The sequence below is a fragment of the Gracilinanus agilis genome, chromosome 3 (assembly GCF_016433145.1).
Source record: "Gracilinanus agilis isolate LMUSP501 chromosome 3, AgileGrace, whole genome shotgun sequence".
Taxonomy (NCBI): Eukaryota; Metazoa; Chordata; class Mammalia; order Didelphimorphia; family Didelphidae; genus Gracilinanus; species Gracilinanus agilis.
In genome coordinates, this window is record NC_058132.1 from 95,073,566 (window position 1) to 95,092,488 (window position 18,923).

Below are 18,923 nucleotides of genomic sequence, written 5' to 3' on the forward strand. Positions count from 1 at the left end.
GTTAAAGTTCCTTCCTTCCTCCTTAATTTATTTCTTAGAATCAACATTGTGCATTGGTTCCAAGGCAGAAGAATGGCAAGGGGTAGGCAAAAGGGGGTTAAGTCACCTGCCCAGTGTCACATGCTAGGAAGTGTGTGGTCACATCTGAACCAAAGACCTCTGGGCCTGACTCTCAAACTCCTGAGTCACTCAGCTACCTCCAGTTAAAGTTTCAAATTAAGACAAGTTACTTCTGATTAGTTTTTTCCAATTGATCAATATCTGAATAGCCAGGAGATTTTTTTTCTGTGACCTTTTTTTACTATAATTTATAAAGATGGATGTGGGTAAGTATAAAAAAACACAACCAAAGATAGAAATAATATTATCTTTAACTGTTCATACACTTTTCGAATTTATAAGAGTGGCTCAGAGGGCCCAGTCTTGCTGCTGCTGCATGGAGGAGGCCATTCTGCCCTCTCTTGGGCTGTGTTCACTGTAAGTAAGTTGCTGATAATAGAAGTTGATGGCATTTTTGTGCTATTAGGAAGACAACACTGAATTGTATTGAGAGTAATAACAAAACTCTGGTAAGAATTGAGAATTCTGCCAGATTTCCTTTGTCCTAGATGAACCTGACTCAGATAATTATTTCCTCCCAGCTTTTACATAGTGGAGGCCAGGCAGTTTGGGGATCATATAGTCTTAGAATTGAAATGTCCAAGTTTTCCCCTTCTCCATTTTTTATAGCTAAAGAAAGCCCCAGAAATGCAAAGTGACTTATTAAAGATTACATAGATGATTGTAGCTAAGGATGAACCAAAACCCAGATCTTTGATTGTCATGCCAATGCTTTATCCATTATAGTACACTATTTCCCAAGAGGTTTAGTTTCTGGATTTGGGAATATTAGAGAAATGGGTAAATTCAGAGATTTTGTGATTCTAGCATCACCTATTCATCTAAGTGTATATGGGTAATATGGGCTCAGGATAAGTAAGATAATTTCTGAATTTACACCTGACTTTCAAGATCTGTGATTCTTTTCCTTTTTTTGAATAATTTTGAACTTAACTTCCCCTACCCCCCAAAGTATTTCTATCTATAAAACATAGTAGGACACAAAGAGGATTTTATATGACACCTTAAATCTCCATTTTATGCTGCTTGCTTTTTAAAAAAACAACACTATAAATCAAATGTGTTACTGTTATACTGCCCTATTTCTGTATTTATTTCTGTTCTATGCATTAAAAACAATCTTTTAAGCCCCTACCTTCCGTCTTAGAATCAATGCTATGTTAGTTCCAAGGCAGAAGAGTGGTAACAGCTAGACAATGGGGGTTAAGTGACTTGCCCAGGGTTACACAGCTAAGAAATGTCTGAGGTCAGATTTGAACCTAGGACTTCCTGTCTTCAGGCCTGACTCTCAATCCACTGAGCCACCCAATTGCCATCTATTCTATGCATTTTAAAAAAGATGTTTAAATAGCCTTCCCCATCATTATAACTAACCCTCCTCTTTTTCCCCAACCACAATTTATTCATCCATTCCCTATGTGTCTAAGAGTCAAAGCAAGCTAAAGTGTACCATTTCACCTCTTAAATAATGCTTTGCTTTTTTTTTTTGGCCCCTTTTAGAAATTAATTTATTTTTTAAAACCCTTACCTTCCATCTTAGGATCAATATTTGTATTGGTTCTAAGGCAGAAGAGCAGTAAGGGTCAGGCAATTGGGGGTTAAGTGACTTGCCCAGGATCACACATCTAGAAAGTGCCTGAGGCCAAATTTGAACTTTGGACCTCCCATCTCTAGGCCTGGCTTTCAATATACTGAGCCACCTAGCTGCCCCATTTTTGTCTTTCCTTTTCGATTGGGAAATTTGTTTTGTCTTAGATGGAATCATTGTTATTAACTTCCCTCTTAACAACCTCTCTATATATGAATATGTTGTATTCGTGTATGTAGAAACATATACCAATTTTTCATGATTTTATTACAAGTTTTCATTGAGTTTTGAATCAGCATATAGCACTAGGTCCTATAGCCCCTATCCAGGAAGTTTCTTATTCTAGTATTGGCAAGACATTTTCTACTTCAGTACTTCAAAAGATCTGTGATTTGACCCATGTATATGTATGTGTGTGTGTGTATATATATATATATATATATTCAAGATGATATCAGTTTGTACCTTAATAGACCATCTTCATGAGTTGGCATTTTGATATAGTACCTATTAGAGTTTTTATTCTACTAGCACTGCCTTTGAAGTTCAACATAAAAAACTATATACCCAAAAAAATGAAATCACGTTTTCAGTATCATTTATGGAAGTCATTTCCTGTAATCATAAGGATTGAAATGTTATCTGAGGCTCTCTGATATATCTTGCAAATTACTTGTCTTTTTTTTCCCTATAGACAGCAATTATTAGCAGGATTCAATGTCGAATTGTGGCACTGGATCTGAGAGGTCATGGTAAGTGAACTACTTGAAATAAGCAAGATGTATAATATGCTCAGAACAATCCTAAATGTCACAAGATTTATCAGTTATCAAATGTCTAGGACCATCCATTTTGTGATTTATTCAGAGTGCTAGTCTTTATTATTAGCATTTTTCTTCTTGTGATGTTCACTGTAGAAAAGATATTGATAATTGAGTTCTTATTTTCTTGAGTGCAAATTAATTTGAAAGTAAAAAGTTTATATTCTATAATAGTAACAAAGAAAGCTTTTTTAGTCATCAAAAAGTTATGTCCATGACATAGCAATTCCCAGTTTCCCATTAGAGTCACCATTTTATTTATTTAGAGTCAAGGCTTCAAAAAAGAACATATTTTAATTTTTCATGATGCTCCTGAAAAACATTTTTACATGCATTTTTTTAGGTGAGACAAAAGTCAAGAATTCTGAAGATCTGTCTGCAGAAACTATGGCAAAGTAAGTTAATACTTTTTCCTTCTTCATGTAGTTTTGCTGATGCTTGTATAACAGTGAGGAACAATGAGCTTTTCAATTTAAGTGAGCAATAGTTTATTTAATTTTCTGAAAGTTTTATTAAGAGACTGCTATGTATAGTATACTGGACTAATACTGAGTAAAATAGATATAAATAAGCTATCAGATCTACCCTCTAGGAGCTTATGGACCTTTATAACCTTAGCATTATCCTGGACTTCTTACTCTTCTCTCACCCTATGTTTCCAGTTAGTTTATAAGTCTTGCATGTTCTATCTACACATCTTTCACATCTGACCTTGTTTTACTCATACAACCTCTACCTTAGGTCAGGCCTTCAGTTCCTCTTGTCTAGATTATTATAACAATACTCTTCTAATAATTCCCTTTGTCTCAAGGCTCTCCTCAACCCCGTCTGTTTTACACGTTGCTAACAAAGTGAGTTTCATTAAGTGCAGTTCTGACCAAGTTATTCCCTACTAAATCAATTTCTGGGGCTCCTTATTGCACCTAAATTAAAATACACTACTGTTTATGTTTTAAAACCCTTTACAATCTCACCTGAACCTGTTTTTCTAGTCTGATTGAATAGTACTTACCTTCTTTTTGAAATCCAGCCAAACTGCCCTTTTCTCTGTTCTTCACATGTTATGTTTCATCTCTCATTTCCATGTCTTTGCACTGTCCGTCTTCTGGGCTTAATATGCATTCCCTTACCTCTGCCCTTTCTTTCAAGATGTAAGCATCAACTTTCTACATGAAGCCTTTCCTGATTTCCCCAACTGCTAGTGCTCTCCCTCTAAAACTTTCCTGTTGCTAATTATTTTGTATTTATTTGTGTTTATTCTGCATACATTTATATGTACTTATAAACTTCTTGCAAGTAGAGATTATTTTATTCATTTGTATTTGTATCCCTAGCACGTAGCTTAGTGCCTGGCACATAGGAAGTGCCTGATAAATATTTGTCTATTGATTAATTGGTGACATATATGCTATATTCTCTGTGTACACATACATATTTCTAATATAAGTCATATCAGGAATACATAAAAAATTAGTTATAACATTGTGTAAAGGTACTGTAAGTAACTTGTCATAGTATTTGTTGAATTGAGTTGCTAATAGAGTAGAGATATTTTCTGTCCTTTTTCTGCATTTGGTTCCACTTTGCTATAGAGAGTTTAGAAAAAGAATCATTCAATCAATAAAGATTTTTTAACCACTTCTAAGTGCTAGGTATCATGCTATGCACTGAGAATCACTCAACCTCTGAGTGTTCCTAGAATGGTAATCTTAATTGCTTTAAAAATCTTATAGTCTAGTATTAGTCCTAACTTTTACAAATATAATAAATTTTCTCCTGTTGATGGAGATAAATAGAACTTGGATTTTTCCAGAGATGAAAAAGGCTATGATTGGAAGGTTGGATATTCCAGAGAGAACTGAAGACCTATTTCATAGTAGGCTTCCTCGCCATTCCAGATCTCTATAGTTAAGCCTTTAAAGAAGGCCCAGAGCAAGTTCTCAGAGGACCTCTGCACCTTCTTCCAAATACAAAGTAAAGAATGAATGTATATTATATATCAGGTCTGGGACTCTTCCAGACTGTTCATACAGTACTTGCAATGTGTTCTACTCCCAGTATCTAGAGGCTTGTTCCTGGTGTTCCAGCAGCTTTGACCTAAAGAGAAGGTGGGCTCTTCTCAAAGCCTATGTTCCTGTTACAGAGAACTAGCTACCAAAATTGTATTTTATTTAGCTGTAGTCAGTCAGTCAATAAACATTTATTAAACACCTACTATTTGCCAAAAACTGAGGATACAAAAAGAGGCTGAAAGACAGTCCCTGCCTTTAGTGAACTCATAAGCTAGTGGAGGAGACTACAAGTGGTTATGTACAAGCAAACTATAGGATAAGATTGTAAAACATACATTTATTGTCACAGCAGGTTGTAGAGACAATATATTATAGAATGCTGAACTTTATGTCATAAAATTTGGGTTTGCGTTTAATTGTGGTTTTTGCTAACTATGTAGCTCTGATCAAGGCATCTGACTTCTCTGAACTTAAATTTTTTCTGCTTTAAAATAGAGATAGTATTTGTACTTCTTGCCTCGCCAAGTATTTATGAAGAATATAAACTATAAATACCAAATAAATGTGTTGTTATTATTCTTATAGTGATAATAGCCTATACTCTTACTGTTTAAAGAAGTGTGGTTATTCCTTCCATAGACACAGATCATAGCCTCCTCCATACTTGAGTAGATGGTTTAATTATAAACAAAATAATTTGCTCTTAGGTGGCTAACCTTCTAATGGTTGTCTGTGTACAAACTAGATTGTTATGATTCAGCCTGGGACCTGACATTATAATCAATGACTCTGCAACTTGAGTGAGACCTTTCAAAGCTTGTGCCCAGATTCATTTCCACACATCAAAGAGACAGTTTATAAGGAAGGATCTAATGATAGTATATGTGAAAACTTCTGGGTAATAATATGTTTTCACTTTCAGAAACTACATCTAGCCCTATTCTTTGTTGACCTACGTTACTTATTTGGAAGATCATATTATAGCGTGGTTGGTCACAGTGAAATACAATGTGTTTGGTCACAGTGAAATACGTGTTATCCTCTGAGTACAAATATTATTAGATGAGGTAGAGTGGATATAAGAAAGTTGTAGGCAACAAAAAGCACCTGTCACATATACAACTTTTTTTTTTTTAATCTTGAACATTTTAGTAGATTGCAAATTTTCTGTGTGTCAGTAGTAAGACATGATAACCCCAAAGCTAAGGCAGTAAGTACTGGGTTGCTAGACATAGTATCTAGAACAAGGACACCAGATAGTGCTACTGTCTTTTAGACTGACTACATCTGGAGTATTGTCAGTTTGGGTCATTATGTTTTAGGAAAGATCTTAATAAACTTGATGTTTTTCCTTGTAAAAATTTATATAGAAATATGACATGGTCTTTGTTCTGGCTCTACTTTCTATTTGGGAAGACAAGATAAAAACATGTGAAGAGCTGAATAAAGCAAGACTTTTAAGTCACAGTTGTTAAGATTAAAATTAGGGAGTCTGGCTGTAGATTTTTAATGGTTTATTAATAGAAAGGAAAAGGCAGGGTGAGAGATGAGAAAGGAAATAGAGCATTCTTTAAGAAAAACTACCCTGAACTAGCACCTCCATTTAGCTGGCAGCAGAGCAGGCCCCTAGTCAATTCAAACATGGAATTCCAGAGGCTGCAATCTCTTCTGACCTTGGTTTATCAAACTTTTTCTCTTCCCACTGACTCTTATAAATCATACCTTGTGAGCCAACTATTGGCCTTCCTCCTCCGCTTGCCTATCCAGGGGACATTTGCCCTGCCTTATTGTTCCCTCCCTTAATTGTTACCTTTTCTGCTGACCCTGGGTGGGAACCAGAGTTTATATTCTATCCTTGTGATCAAAGTCCCTTTAATAATTTCCTTCATACACAGTGCATGACAATAGAAGACATGCTAACAGGAAATACAGGATTGATTGCCAGTATATGGAAGTGAAAGGCAATGAAAATGTGCTTTCAGAAAGTGACATAAGAAACATCATTATTGACGTGAATAATTGGAAATGAGAGTGAGCCAGTTAAATAGTGAGAATGAAGAATTACTGACAGTCTGTGTTTTCTTGAATATCCATGAAATATAAAAAAGGAGGCATCCAGCAATTTGGGTAGAACTTATTTAGGAGATATATGAAAATATATGGTCAAGAATTACAATGAATGAGAACCTACAAGGCTTTACACTGAGTACTGACATCAATAACAAGCTTCCTATCAAGAAATTTTGGTGCTATCTGGAAAATTTACTTAAAACTTTTTTTGTGTTATTTTATTTTATTTTTTTAATTTAAATTTTTTTTTTATTTAATTAAGTGATTTAGAGCATTTTCCCATGGTTATAGGATTTGTGTTCTATCCCTCTCCTCCCACCCCCTTCCATAGCTGATGCACAATTCCACTGGGTTTTTTTACATGTGTCATTGATTAAGTCCTATTTCCATATCATTGATATTTGTGCTGGGGTGCTTATTTTGAGTTGATATCCCTAATTATATCCCCATTCTCCCATGTGATCAGGCAGTTGTTTTTCTTCTGTGTTTCTACTCCCAGAGTTCTTCCTCTGAATGTGGATAGTGTTCTTTTTCATAGGCCCCTCATAGTTGTCCTGGATCATTGCATTGTTGCTAGTTCAGAAGTCCATTACATTTGAGTTTACCACAGTGTATCCATCTCTGTGTATAATGTTCTCCTGGTTCTGCTCCTTTCACTCTGCATCAATTCCTGGAGATCATTCCAGTTCACATGGAATTCTTCCAGTTCATTATTCCTTTGAGCACAATAATTCTATCACCAACAGATATGTGGTGCTGTATTATTGAAGCATTATTTTATAATATTTTATTTTTCAAAAATTATATGTAAAAACAATTTTTAATATTCATTAAAAATTTTGCTTTCCAAATTCTCTTCTTCCTTCACTACTTCCCACCTGTCCCCCCTCTGAAATTGTAGGCAATATGATATAGATTTTACATATACAGTCATATAAAACATTTTTCCATATTGGCCATTTTGTAGAAGAGATCTCAAACAAAAAAAGGAAGAAGGTGAAATATTAGTATGTTTGATCTGCATTCAGATTCCATTAGTTCTTTCTCTGAAGGTAGCTGACATTTTTTCATCATGAATGTCTGGGGTTGTCTTATATCAATCACTACATTGCTGAGAATAACTAGGTCATTCACAGCTATTAATAAAAAAAATAGTGCATCATTGTGTACAGTGTTTTTCTGGTTTTGCTCATTTCATTTTGCATCAGTTCATGTAAATCTTAACAAATTTTCTCAAAATCATCCTGCTCATCATTTCTTATAGCACAATAGTATTTCATCACACAGCTTGTTCAGTCATTCCCCAAATGATGAACAACTTCCCAATTTCCCATTCTTTGCTAACACAGAAAGAGCTGCAATAAATATTTTTGTACAAATAGTTCCTTTTCCCTTTTTAAAAAAAACTTTCTTTAGGATACAGACCTGGTAGTGATATTGTTGGATCAAATGGTACACATGGTCATAGTTCCAAATTGTTCTCCAAAGTGGTTGGATCAGATTACAAGTCCACTAACAGTACATTATAATGCCCCAGTTTGCTGAACCCCTTTAACATTTATCATTTTCTTTTTTTGTCATATTGGCCAGTCTCATAGGTGTGTGGTGGTAGACTACGGCATTATTGAAGTTAACGTTCTGTGTGTTTGTAATTAAAAGGAAATAATTCCAATAAGGATGAAAGATAGAATAAATGAAAAGACCAGTTTTGTGCACAGGGAGCTTGAAAACCATCTTGAATGTTAAAAAGAAATATATTTCAAATGGAAGCAAAGTTATAATTATACAAATATAAGATTATGGCATAGCCTGTAAGAATCATGCGAGAAATACAAAAGCTCACTGTGAGGGAATGACCTTTCCACTGGAAATGACCTAACACAAATTACTAATAAGGAATTGATATACCACCAAGATAAGTGAGGAAATAGTGAGAGCACCTAGCTTCCCTTGATGAATTCGAGTCACCTGGCCCAAGAGAACTATATTTTTAGATCCCAAAAGAAGTGACAGAAGACACCATTATTGATTTTTGAGAGATCATGGAAAAATGGAGGTATAATTAGATTAGAAAAGGGAAAATTCTTGAATTTTCAATAAAAGGGAAGATGATAGAGTCTGCCAACTATAGGCCAAGGACCTTGACTTTATTTCTTATGAAAATTCTAGAATGAATTATTGAAAAGATGGTTGATAAACATCTAGAAAGAAGTAGTTATTGCAGGGAGCCAGCATAGCTTCCAGAACAGGCTATACCAGATTCACTTTATTTTCTTATTTGACAGTCTTACTAAACTAGCAATTTGGAGGGCAGGACAGGTTGGAAATAGTTAACCAGAAGCTAGCAGCCTATGGCTGCTGAAATTTGAACCTTCAGGTTCTGTGATTATGTCTAAAACCTAGTTCTTTAGAATCATATTCAGTTGTTTTGTTTTACCATTGTAACCCTATTGTACCCTACTGTAGTATTCTTCCAATAGAAAACTATCTTTCTACAAGGGCTTACTTAGCTAGGTTGCCCTACAACACATAGAGGAGCAATGTAGCATGGTAGAAAGCATACTTAATTTAGACTCTGGAGACATAGATTCATATCTTTTTTCAAACACACTGACCCTGTGCCAGACGCCTTTCATAGCCTCAAGTTTCCCCATATATAGAAAGAGAATATTTGTAGTCTGTTTCATAGAGTTGTTATGAGAAAAGCACCTTGTAAATTTTAAAACACTTTATAATTGTAAGTTTTTGGTACTGCTTTTGATTTGCCTCCACTAGAATGTAAACTTCTCGAGGTCATGGGCAATTTTGTATTTGTATCTTCAGCAATGGGAAGGGTCCTAAGAGATTATCTAGTTCATCCCATCATGTTATGTTGAGGCCAAGTGACTTGATAAAAATTCACACAGGGAGTTAGTGGTCTTCTCCAAATTTTATATCCTATATCCCTAGTCAGACCTCATGTAACACTTTGTACCTCTCTTATGTACTTATATGTGTCTTGGATAATCTTTGCGCCTCTCCAGTGTTTAGCACAATATTCTATACAGTAAGCATTTAGTAAATATTTGTTGGAATTTATGAATTGAAATGAAATTCAGAAACAAATTTCTTAAACCCCCATGCTGCTCTTTGGTTTCATGTTAGGCAGGTTATATAGGTAAGAATTCAGGACAGGCCATAGAACTTTCATAGTTACTTCTCTGAAATATAACTTCTATCATAGATTATTAAATAGGAGGGAAATAGGGGAAAAGATGTTAATATTAAGGTTACTTAGAGAATTCCTCCTACTTCCTTTTGTTCTTCTAATACTTATTTTTTCTTTTGTCAGGGATGTAGGGAATGTGGTTGAAGCTATGTATGGAGATCTTCCTCCTCCCATCATGCTGATTGGCCACAGCATGGGTGGTGCTATTGCAGTCCATACAGCATCAGCCAATTTGGTGCCAAGTTTATTGGGTCTCTGCATGATTGATGTTGTTGAAGGTAAGTTGTTAAGTTACTCATAGGCCTTTGGTACATAGGAAGTTAGAGGGTGAGTGTAGTAGGGCCTATTTTAATGTATAATTTGCTTATTTATAGTTGTATTTGTACTATTTATCTTACAGAGTTGTTGCAGGTAAATGACTTCTAAAATATCAATTCACTGTATCAATGTAAATATTTATTATCCTACTATAAACATAGATGGAACCTGGGGACTTCATATAGACCTATGAAAGTAGTTTTTCAAAAAAATTTAGGTATTATCAATACTTTAGAATGTTTTGAGATATTTATTATTATCAATGTTTTCGAATGTCTGTTAATATAAATTTGAATGCTTAATATTGATATTTTGGTTGAATATCTAGGTACAGCAATGGATGCTCTAAATAGCATGCAGAATTTCTTACGCGGTCGCCCTAAAACCTTCAAGTCCCTGGAGAATGCCATAGAATGGAGGTAACTGTCAGTTTGAGTTTTCATTTAGAATTCCACATTGAGCTCAGTGTTTAGTATCATAATTGAAATTCCAAATTTCTATTTCCAAGCAGGTCAGCTTTTGTCTCTCAATAGATGAAAAATCAGAGACTTCTTAGTCAGCAGTTTCAACATTTAGATTGTCCCATCATATCCATTAAACTCAACTCACAAATATTGCCACAAATAAAATGACTCTCCTGTTTATATTCCCCACAGTAGCATAATGGAATGCTTTGTAAATCCATATTAAGAAAAAGGCAAAAGGTATAGCAGAACCAGCTCTGAAAGAAGTAACGTTAAGGAATAAATGTAGCCAAAGCAACTTAAAACAGATTTTAAGACTATTCATCGTTGAGTCACTTCAGCAGGATTTAATATGGAAATAGCAATTAGGAGAAAGTTGAACATGTTAAGTATACATATGTGTGCATGTGGGTATGTTTGAGGAAGTGAGTTGATGGCAATGTAGAATATTAATATATAAACCAAAAACTATACTAGAAATGAAACCAGTTTAGTTCTTTCAAAGACTACATCATTTCCAATCTAGATTTAATTCTTTTTTTTTTTTTAACCCTTACCTTCTGTCTTGGAGTCAATACTTTGTGTTAGTTCCAAGGCAGAAGAGTGGTAAGGGCTAGGCAATGGGGGTTAAGTGACTTTCCCAGGGTCACACAGCTGGGAAGTGCCTGAGGCCAGATTTGAACCTAGGACCTCCCATCTCTAGGCCTGGCTCTCAATCCACTGAGCTACCCAGCTGCCCCCTAGATTTAATTCTTGAGGGCACAAAGGACACAACTCAACTGTGCTTCTCCATTTTGCTTGTTCCCCAGGTATTATTCATGGCCAACAGCCACAAAGACTACTATTTAAATTCAAATGGAGGAAATACATAGGCATATACTATCCATTATTCAAAGTGGTTTCATGTTTCATTATGTTGGTTCCATAATACTAAATATGCTATAAGAAATGCTATGTACATTTCAGAGCTTCCTGTCTGAGATAATGTTCATATTGAGAAGACTAGTCATATTTTTCTATATTTTTATATATACTCACATAAAATCCTAATTGCAAGGGGAGCAGATCTTTTTTTCTCGTGACCTCTGAAAAATCATTTACACCACCCCATTCAAACCAAGTGGCAAAGTGAACTGCTTAGTAACATTTTCTCTCTTCTTCTATTTCTTTCTAGCGTAAAGAGTGGCCAGATACGGAATCTGGAATCTGCCCGAGTTTCAATGGTTGGCCAAGTCAAACAGTAGGTCTTGTTTTTTTCTCACTTGGGTTAGATGCAGAAACTAGATTAGGTTATCCACTAATTCTGTTTTCCTTCTCAGTTTTAAACTAACCTACAGCTCAAAGATTTAAATTGATGTAGCAGTAACAGACTACCAACTAATGACAATAATGGAATAGAGAGGATACAAGTTTTAGAGGTCATGAGCTCCAGACCTTGATTTCTCACTTGTGTAAATTTGGACAAATGGCTTTACCTTTTGGATGCTATTTCTTAATCTAAAATGGGAATGATAATAGCATAATATGGTATAGTAGGAAGACATTGAGCTCAAGTCAGCAATATCTAGGTTTGGTTGTCTGTCATAGAAGCTAATTATATGGCCAAACTTCAATCACTTTATTTTTCTGAAGTTCCTTATTTATAAAATAGTGATAATACTACTGGTAATACCAACCTAATAGAGTGATTATGAGGATCAAATGAGACCATGTATGTAAAAGAATTTGTAGCACAACATAAATTTCAATTATTTTCAGTGCCTAGATGCTTTCTTTTGGGTTCTAATTTGGCTGTTGCAGCCAGATGGAACAGTGAATAGAAAGCTGGCCTGAATAAAGAAGGCTCATCTTCCTCAGTTTGAAATCTGGCCTCAGACACTTTACTAGCAGTGTGATCCTGGGCAAGTCAGTTAACTAGTTTCCTCATCTGTAAAATGGTTTGGAGAAGGCAGTGGCAAATCACTCCAGTATCTCTGCCAAGAAAACCCCAGATGAAGTCATGAAGAGTGAGACAGGACTGAAACAACCTGAACAGCAACAACAACAAAATGTGTCTAAAATAGTGGTGAAAGGCAATCAGGAAGGTTGATGATTTTTGTATTTAGATATGAGAGAGAGAGAGAGAGAGAGAGAGAGAGAAAATATGTACAAATAACATAGGAGTTACATATGACTAATAGTTTTAGACTGAGTAAGATTTTTAAGACACCTTGTATAATTAATTACACATATAATTTTCAAAGTTGTAATGCTTGTCTATAATCCCATCTGACCTTCTGTTCTTATATGCATTTTAAAATACTTTAGGGAGCAGTTTTTCTTTCTTTTTTGAGGGGATAGGCAGTCCATGTCCCTAATCTTCCTTCTCCCTCCCAACTCTCCCTGTTAAAAAAAATGGGGGAAACTAATAATAAATTTGCATAGACATACAAAACAAATTCCCACATTGGCCCTCTCTAAAAATATATATATCTTTTTCTTCATTGTGAGTCCATCAGTTCTTTTTCAAGAGGGTGTAACATGCTTCCTCATTATCTTTAGAATCTTTAAAAAAGTACTTTCTTCTAGCACAGATATGAAGAATTAATGTGTAAGACTTAGACAATTATTTTAATAACTTTACATTTTTATAAGAGGCAATATGGTATAAATGGATACAGAATTAGCCTTGGAGCCAAGAAGACCTTATTTTAAGTCCTGTCTATGACCATAGTGGTTGTGTGATCTTGGAAAAGACACTTAAGCTGCTCTAGCCAATTCTTAAAGACTAGAACTTACAAAGAAGTTGCCAGCTTGCATTGGTAGAAGTTATTCCTCACCAGAAGCTCAGAATAGTAATAAAATCATGGCTAGTTCCTCTGTATATTGTTTTCTAGAAAAAAATGGGCTGATTTATATTTATTAATTAGTAAACTATTGGCACATAAAGTGAAAGTATTGGCTGTTTTCTAAACAACTAAGAAACTGGAGTCTGCCCGCATTTTTTGTCAGCTTTTTTCCCCTATCACAGACTATTCAATCCTTATGGTTCATTCCATATTTTGTCTCTGAAGATGTCAACAACATTTAGTTGATGAATGAGTTTGGTAGCTGCTTACTAAGACAATCTCACAGTTTAGAGATGTTTCAGCAACATTCTTTAACTCTGCATTGTAGTTTTAACCTACATACTTTATCCAGAGCTTTCTTGGACCTAATTATGTTCTCAACTTACAAGGTCTCTGGATAAAGACTGCTAAATATTTATATAACTAGAATCTCCTTAAATTTACCCTAAAACTGCCTTCAGCAAATATTTTCCCCTTTTCTCTACATTTAAGTAGTTGACCTAGATTATCTCACAGGTCCCTTCTAGCTTTAAATAATGTGATCCTACTTTGTTACTGCTGCAATGAGTCTTCCTACTTCTAGGATCCTGGACTTGGTAAGTGAGCCTATGTTCACACTATCTATGGCCTTTGCCATTTTGTAGACTTAGATCCTATTTCCTTGTACATCTTTGCAGAAAGAGTCTCAAAATTTCTTAATTTACCTTCTTGTGAAAGTCCTTTGTCAGGAAAAGACTTTGGGGCAGTGGTATGTTTAGAAAGGAAAATGACCTTGTATGGTATTAACATGCTGTACTGACATGTTGATAATAGTTTACATCAAATATAGTACAACAGATCCTCTTTCTGCAGGGATAACTGGTAATGGGAAGAGGGCACTTAAAATGAATGTCTTTAAAACAGAATCAGCATCTCAGAGTTAATAGTTGAAAAAATGTTTCCATTGAGAAATCATAATGTGAAAATTTATAAAATATAAAAAGTAAATTTTATAGAAGTAAATTTATTTTTGACAGAATTTAGGTGATAATTATAATTATGTGCTAATTAGAATGAACAAAGAATGTTGCTTTAATGCTTTTGCCATTATTTCTCCTAAATCATATGACAAAGCAGTATGATTTCATGTTTGATTTTCTTGTGCATGATAAAGAAAAGCCATTGTCACAAAAATATCTATGGGGTGCTTCATCAATTTTTTGAAATAATTAATCAAAATGTTTCCTTACAAAAATCTGATCCATAAAGATAATTGACCAAGTGGGTGAAGATAAATGTTAATTCTTAACCAGGAGTGATTTTTGAGTGGGAATTAGTTTAACAAGTGGTTAACTCATTAATGAATATTTCTGTTAAGAGGATTTTTTCTTCCTTCTGCAATGTTGTGGGGGTCATTTGGTATAGAATATTGATCTAACCTTGGAGATAAAATGACCTATGATCAAGTTTTGCTTCTGACACATACTAACAAATCACTTAACTTCTCAGTGTCCCAGAGAACTCTACAACTCTTAAGTTACACAGCAATTAATTGCTCATCTGTATCAGTAGTGGAAATTTCTTTACCAAGAATTCCCAGTACCAATGAAATCAGGCATCTGGGCCAAAACAAAAAACAAACTTCATAGCTGTGGAGGTTTGGATGACAAAATCCCCTTAAACTTTATGGTTATAATAATAGTTGGCATTTCTATAACATTTTGCAGCTTACAAAATACTTTCCTCAGAACAACTCTGCATTTTAGGTAGGTATAAGGATTATTGTGCAGGCCACTTTACCTGGAGGCTTCAAGTTTGACACTTTGGCACTATATAATACTGTTTTTGTACATTTTTTAAATTTTTTTAAACTCTAATATCTTTTTAATATATATCCTTCTATATTAATTTTATTTGTTAGGCAATGGGGGTTAAGTGACTTGCCCAAGGTCACACAGCTAGGAAGTGTCCAAGGCCAGATTCGAACCTAGGACCTCCTGTCTCTAGGCCTGGCTCTCAATCCACTGAGCCATCCAGCTACCCCCTGTTTTTGTACATTTCATCAAGAACTAACCTAAGCAGAAAGTATTAAGCACAGCTGAATTCTGAGATTCTCATCTTAACAAGCTGCTATTCTGGGTCTTTCTGGAATGTGTATACTGCCCTACTATCTGTGGGATAGTGTAAACCTCAAAAACAGCAGTGCTGGGGAAGCGGGGCCTAGAACCAAGATGAAAGAGTTATAGGAAGCAGTATAGCCAGACTTCCTTCCTTCCAAAAAATTCCTCTAACCAGACCTAGAAAATGTTCCAGATTGAATCCTGATGAGGAAATACAGAAAAAGTCACATTGAGCCATTTGTCCAGCTCAACTAAACATAGGAAGTCTGTGGACACTAGGGGCAAGTTGCTCCAAGAGGACTCCAGCACCTAAGGAAAGACTGAGTACTGTATGGGGTGAAAAGGGATTTTTATTGGGTAAATATTAAAAGGTTGGTCGCCAGAAGATTGAACAATTATAAGTCCCCAATTAAAGAATAACCTCAATTTAAAATGACTTATTATTTACAAGTGAGAAGAGGAAGTAGAAATAAGGAAATAAGAGAGAGGATAAGAAGATAGGATAAGTAATCTAACACAGTAGGTAATTTGCTTTGATCCCCTAGTTCAATCCAGGTCGATCTAATTAACCCTCAGCTGAGGAAAATCTGGCTTTGATCCCAAGGCTGGGAAGCCAGAGGCCCGAAGGGTCTTGAAGATGAACAAAGCAAAAGCTTCAGCTACAGAGTCTCTATTAAAAGGAAGTTCCTTAAGTTCAGGAAGTTCAGGAAGAGTCAATCTTAACACTCACTACGTGGAACAGTCTCACCAGCTCCAGACCTCCTCCCAGTCTGATCATGAACCAGAAGTCGACCTTCAGGTCTCGTTCACGAACCAGAGGAGAGGCCCCAGCTGACTGAGAGCTCTTTTTAAAGGGGCTTCTTTTGTGTCACTTACTGTGGCCTCCTCTTAGTTTATATGTCCAATCATAACAGATGCTTTTCTTAGGACTGCCCATGAGGCAGTCAATATATTCTGATTTGTTACTCTAGCACATGTGGGTTACAGACTACCCACTCCATGAAAACATGGAGAAGTTTTCACCTTTGGTGATTAAATCTAAAGATAGGCAAGGTAGATTTAATCTCATTATCACAATTGCCCCTGTGATCATTTGGGAGACTTGTCCCAAGGCTGGACTACATCTCAGACCCCTACAGAGGCACCACCAAAATATGTACTCATTGCATTGGAGACATTGCATTGGAGACAAGGGCCAATTGGCAACTTTGTCACCAAAAACCCATTTGTAGGTTATAGATCTAGGGTGGACTGAGAAAGGGAACTGGAACTGGGTGTATGAAGGAGGTGTTCCAGGTAGGTTGGCTCTGGGTAGAATACTGAGAAAGAAGGAAGTTCAGAAGCCAGCAGCAGCTGCAGTGATGTGTCTCATACCCAGAGTAGAGTGAGTTCTCAGTTCTAGTCGTTAGCCCAGCCTACAGAGAAATAACTGTGGCAAGAATCCCACACTAAAGGAATTCTAGACTATTTAAAATTCTATCACAATGAAACAATAGATCTTTTCAGCTACTTTTATAGAGGCCGAGTCTAGTTGCTTAGGCCCTAAGCCAGATCAAGAACTTGTAGAGTTCAGACTAGGGAGTAGCTTTCAGATCTGGATCAAACCACTTTAGGAGTACTGAAATTTGCAAGTCCCTATCTTGTCTGAAAAACACTCAATACCTCAAGAAAATGGCAATAGGATCATTCCTAGCCTTAACATCAAATCCAAAGTTAGGAAGTAGATTAGAAGAGTAAACAAACAAACAAAAAAAAGAATCCCATAAAGATGTTTTGTTATGGTAACAAGAAAGCTCAAGACACAAACCCAAAAGAAGAGAATGACACGAAAACAACCATAAACAAAAGCCTCAGAGAAAAATTCAGCTTAGGCACAAACTCAACTAGAGTTCCTTGAAAAGATTAAACAAGTTGAAAAAAGTTTTAAAATGTTTTTTATAAATGGGATGAGAACCCTAAGGAAAAAATTGGGGAAAAAATGAGTTACATAAGAAAGAATTGGATTTTTTTTTTGGAGATAATCTATGAATTTTTTCTTTTGGTATTTCATTTTTCTTATGTTCAGAAATTCTGGGCAATTCTCTTATACTATTTCTTGTATTATGAAGTTCATGTTTTTTGCCTTGTGCTTTTCGTAGAGAGTTGTGATTGTTAGGCTGTCTCTATATATTCTGGCTTCAAGATAAGTTTATTTTACTTTAATGGCATATTTTTTTTTCATTTTCTTTTTTGCTTTTCTTCTAGTCTATCTTTCACTTTTGTATATTTGTATTTCCAATCTGTTGTTCTCTCTGTTGCTTTTTTGATGAGACTTGCTATTGCAAATTCTAGTTTTTCTCTTTTGCCTTTTTTTTTTTTTTTTTTTTTTGCTATGTAGGCCATAAATTCTGCTCCCATAATTCTCATTTCTTTTTTTGAAATACTCAAGATCAGTAAGTTATAGTTGCATGTTCTCAAGTGTTGGATCATTTTCCTTTGTTTTGCTGTTTTTATTAATATTTGCCTAAACTCATTTTCTAAATCTGGATGCCATATTTCCTTCTGTTGTTAATGTTTTCCCTGTTGGTGTATCTGCTTCTGTTCAGAGCTATGTTAAAATTGTATATTGTTTTGGGCCTTCCGACCAAAGCCTACTGACTAGAAAGTCAGTATAGTTAGTTTATAAGTAGCTGTTAAAAAAGCACAATAGCAGAAAATAAGATTTTAAGAGAACCTGGAAATCATATACAAACTGTCCCCAAAATTGAAAGAACATAATTTACAAGTTTTATCATTATATTAACCAAAATTCACAGCCTGGTCTTATGTGACCAGCAGAAGCCATCTAGGCACTTCTGATATATAAATGCAGACAAATTTCAGTCCTCCACAGTTCCATACCAGCAGAATATCAGAAAGGTGTTGTTAACTTTGAATGATGATTTGAAGTTTTGCCTATAACTTTTAAAATGATTTGGATATGTTAATGAATTAGCCCCAAAGTGGCACAGATAGGAGGAGTTAGTTTGGTCTGTTTCCCAAAAAAACCCCTATAAAAATGAAATGTTAAACTCCTATTCCTTGAGCCCTCTTCTTTCTTCACTGGGTCCATGATACCCAGTGCTTCCAACTCTATGGTTTGTGAGTAATATTCTTTGCTTCTCCTCCCTCTGCTCTTTCCCACTCTGCCTGCCTTACTTAATCATTCCATTCCCTGTTCCCGCGCTGCCATCTGCTTCTGTATCCCTCCCCCAGTTTTTGCTACTTATCTCTGTGCTTTATTAAAGTCTCATTACCACCTGTTTCCCACTGCCAGTCATGTTTTTTTTTTTAACATTTATTAATATTCATTTTTAACATGGTTACATGATTCATGCTCCTCCTTTCCCCTTCACCCCCCCCCCCCGCGCGCCCCC

At 35.4% G+C, this 18,923-nt stretch overlaps 1 protein-coding gene across 1 annotated transcript in view; it reads left to right on the forward strand.

Annotated features, from left to right (window-relative positions):
- The window catches only part of PPME1 (protein phosphatase methylesterase 1), a 68,385-nt gene that overhangs the window by 17,380 nt on the left and 32,082 nt on the right, over nt 1-18,923 (forward strand). Inside the window, exons 3-8 of the mRNA XM_044668138.1 lie at nt 385-477; nt 2,403-2,460; nt 2,873-2,924; nt 9,943-10,097; nt 10,466-10,556; nt 11,776-11,841. Coding sequence (XP_044524073.1) covers nt 385-477; nt 2,403-2,460; nt 2,873-2,924; nt 9,943-10,097; nt 10,466-10,556; nt 11,776-11,841 — 515 coding nt within the window. The remainder of the gene's footprint in view (nt 1-384; nt 478-2,402; nt 2,461-2,872; nt 2,925-9,942; nt 10,098-10,465; nt 10,557-11,775; nt 11,842-18,923) is intronic.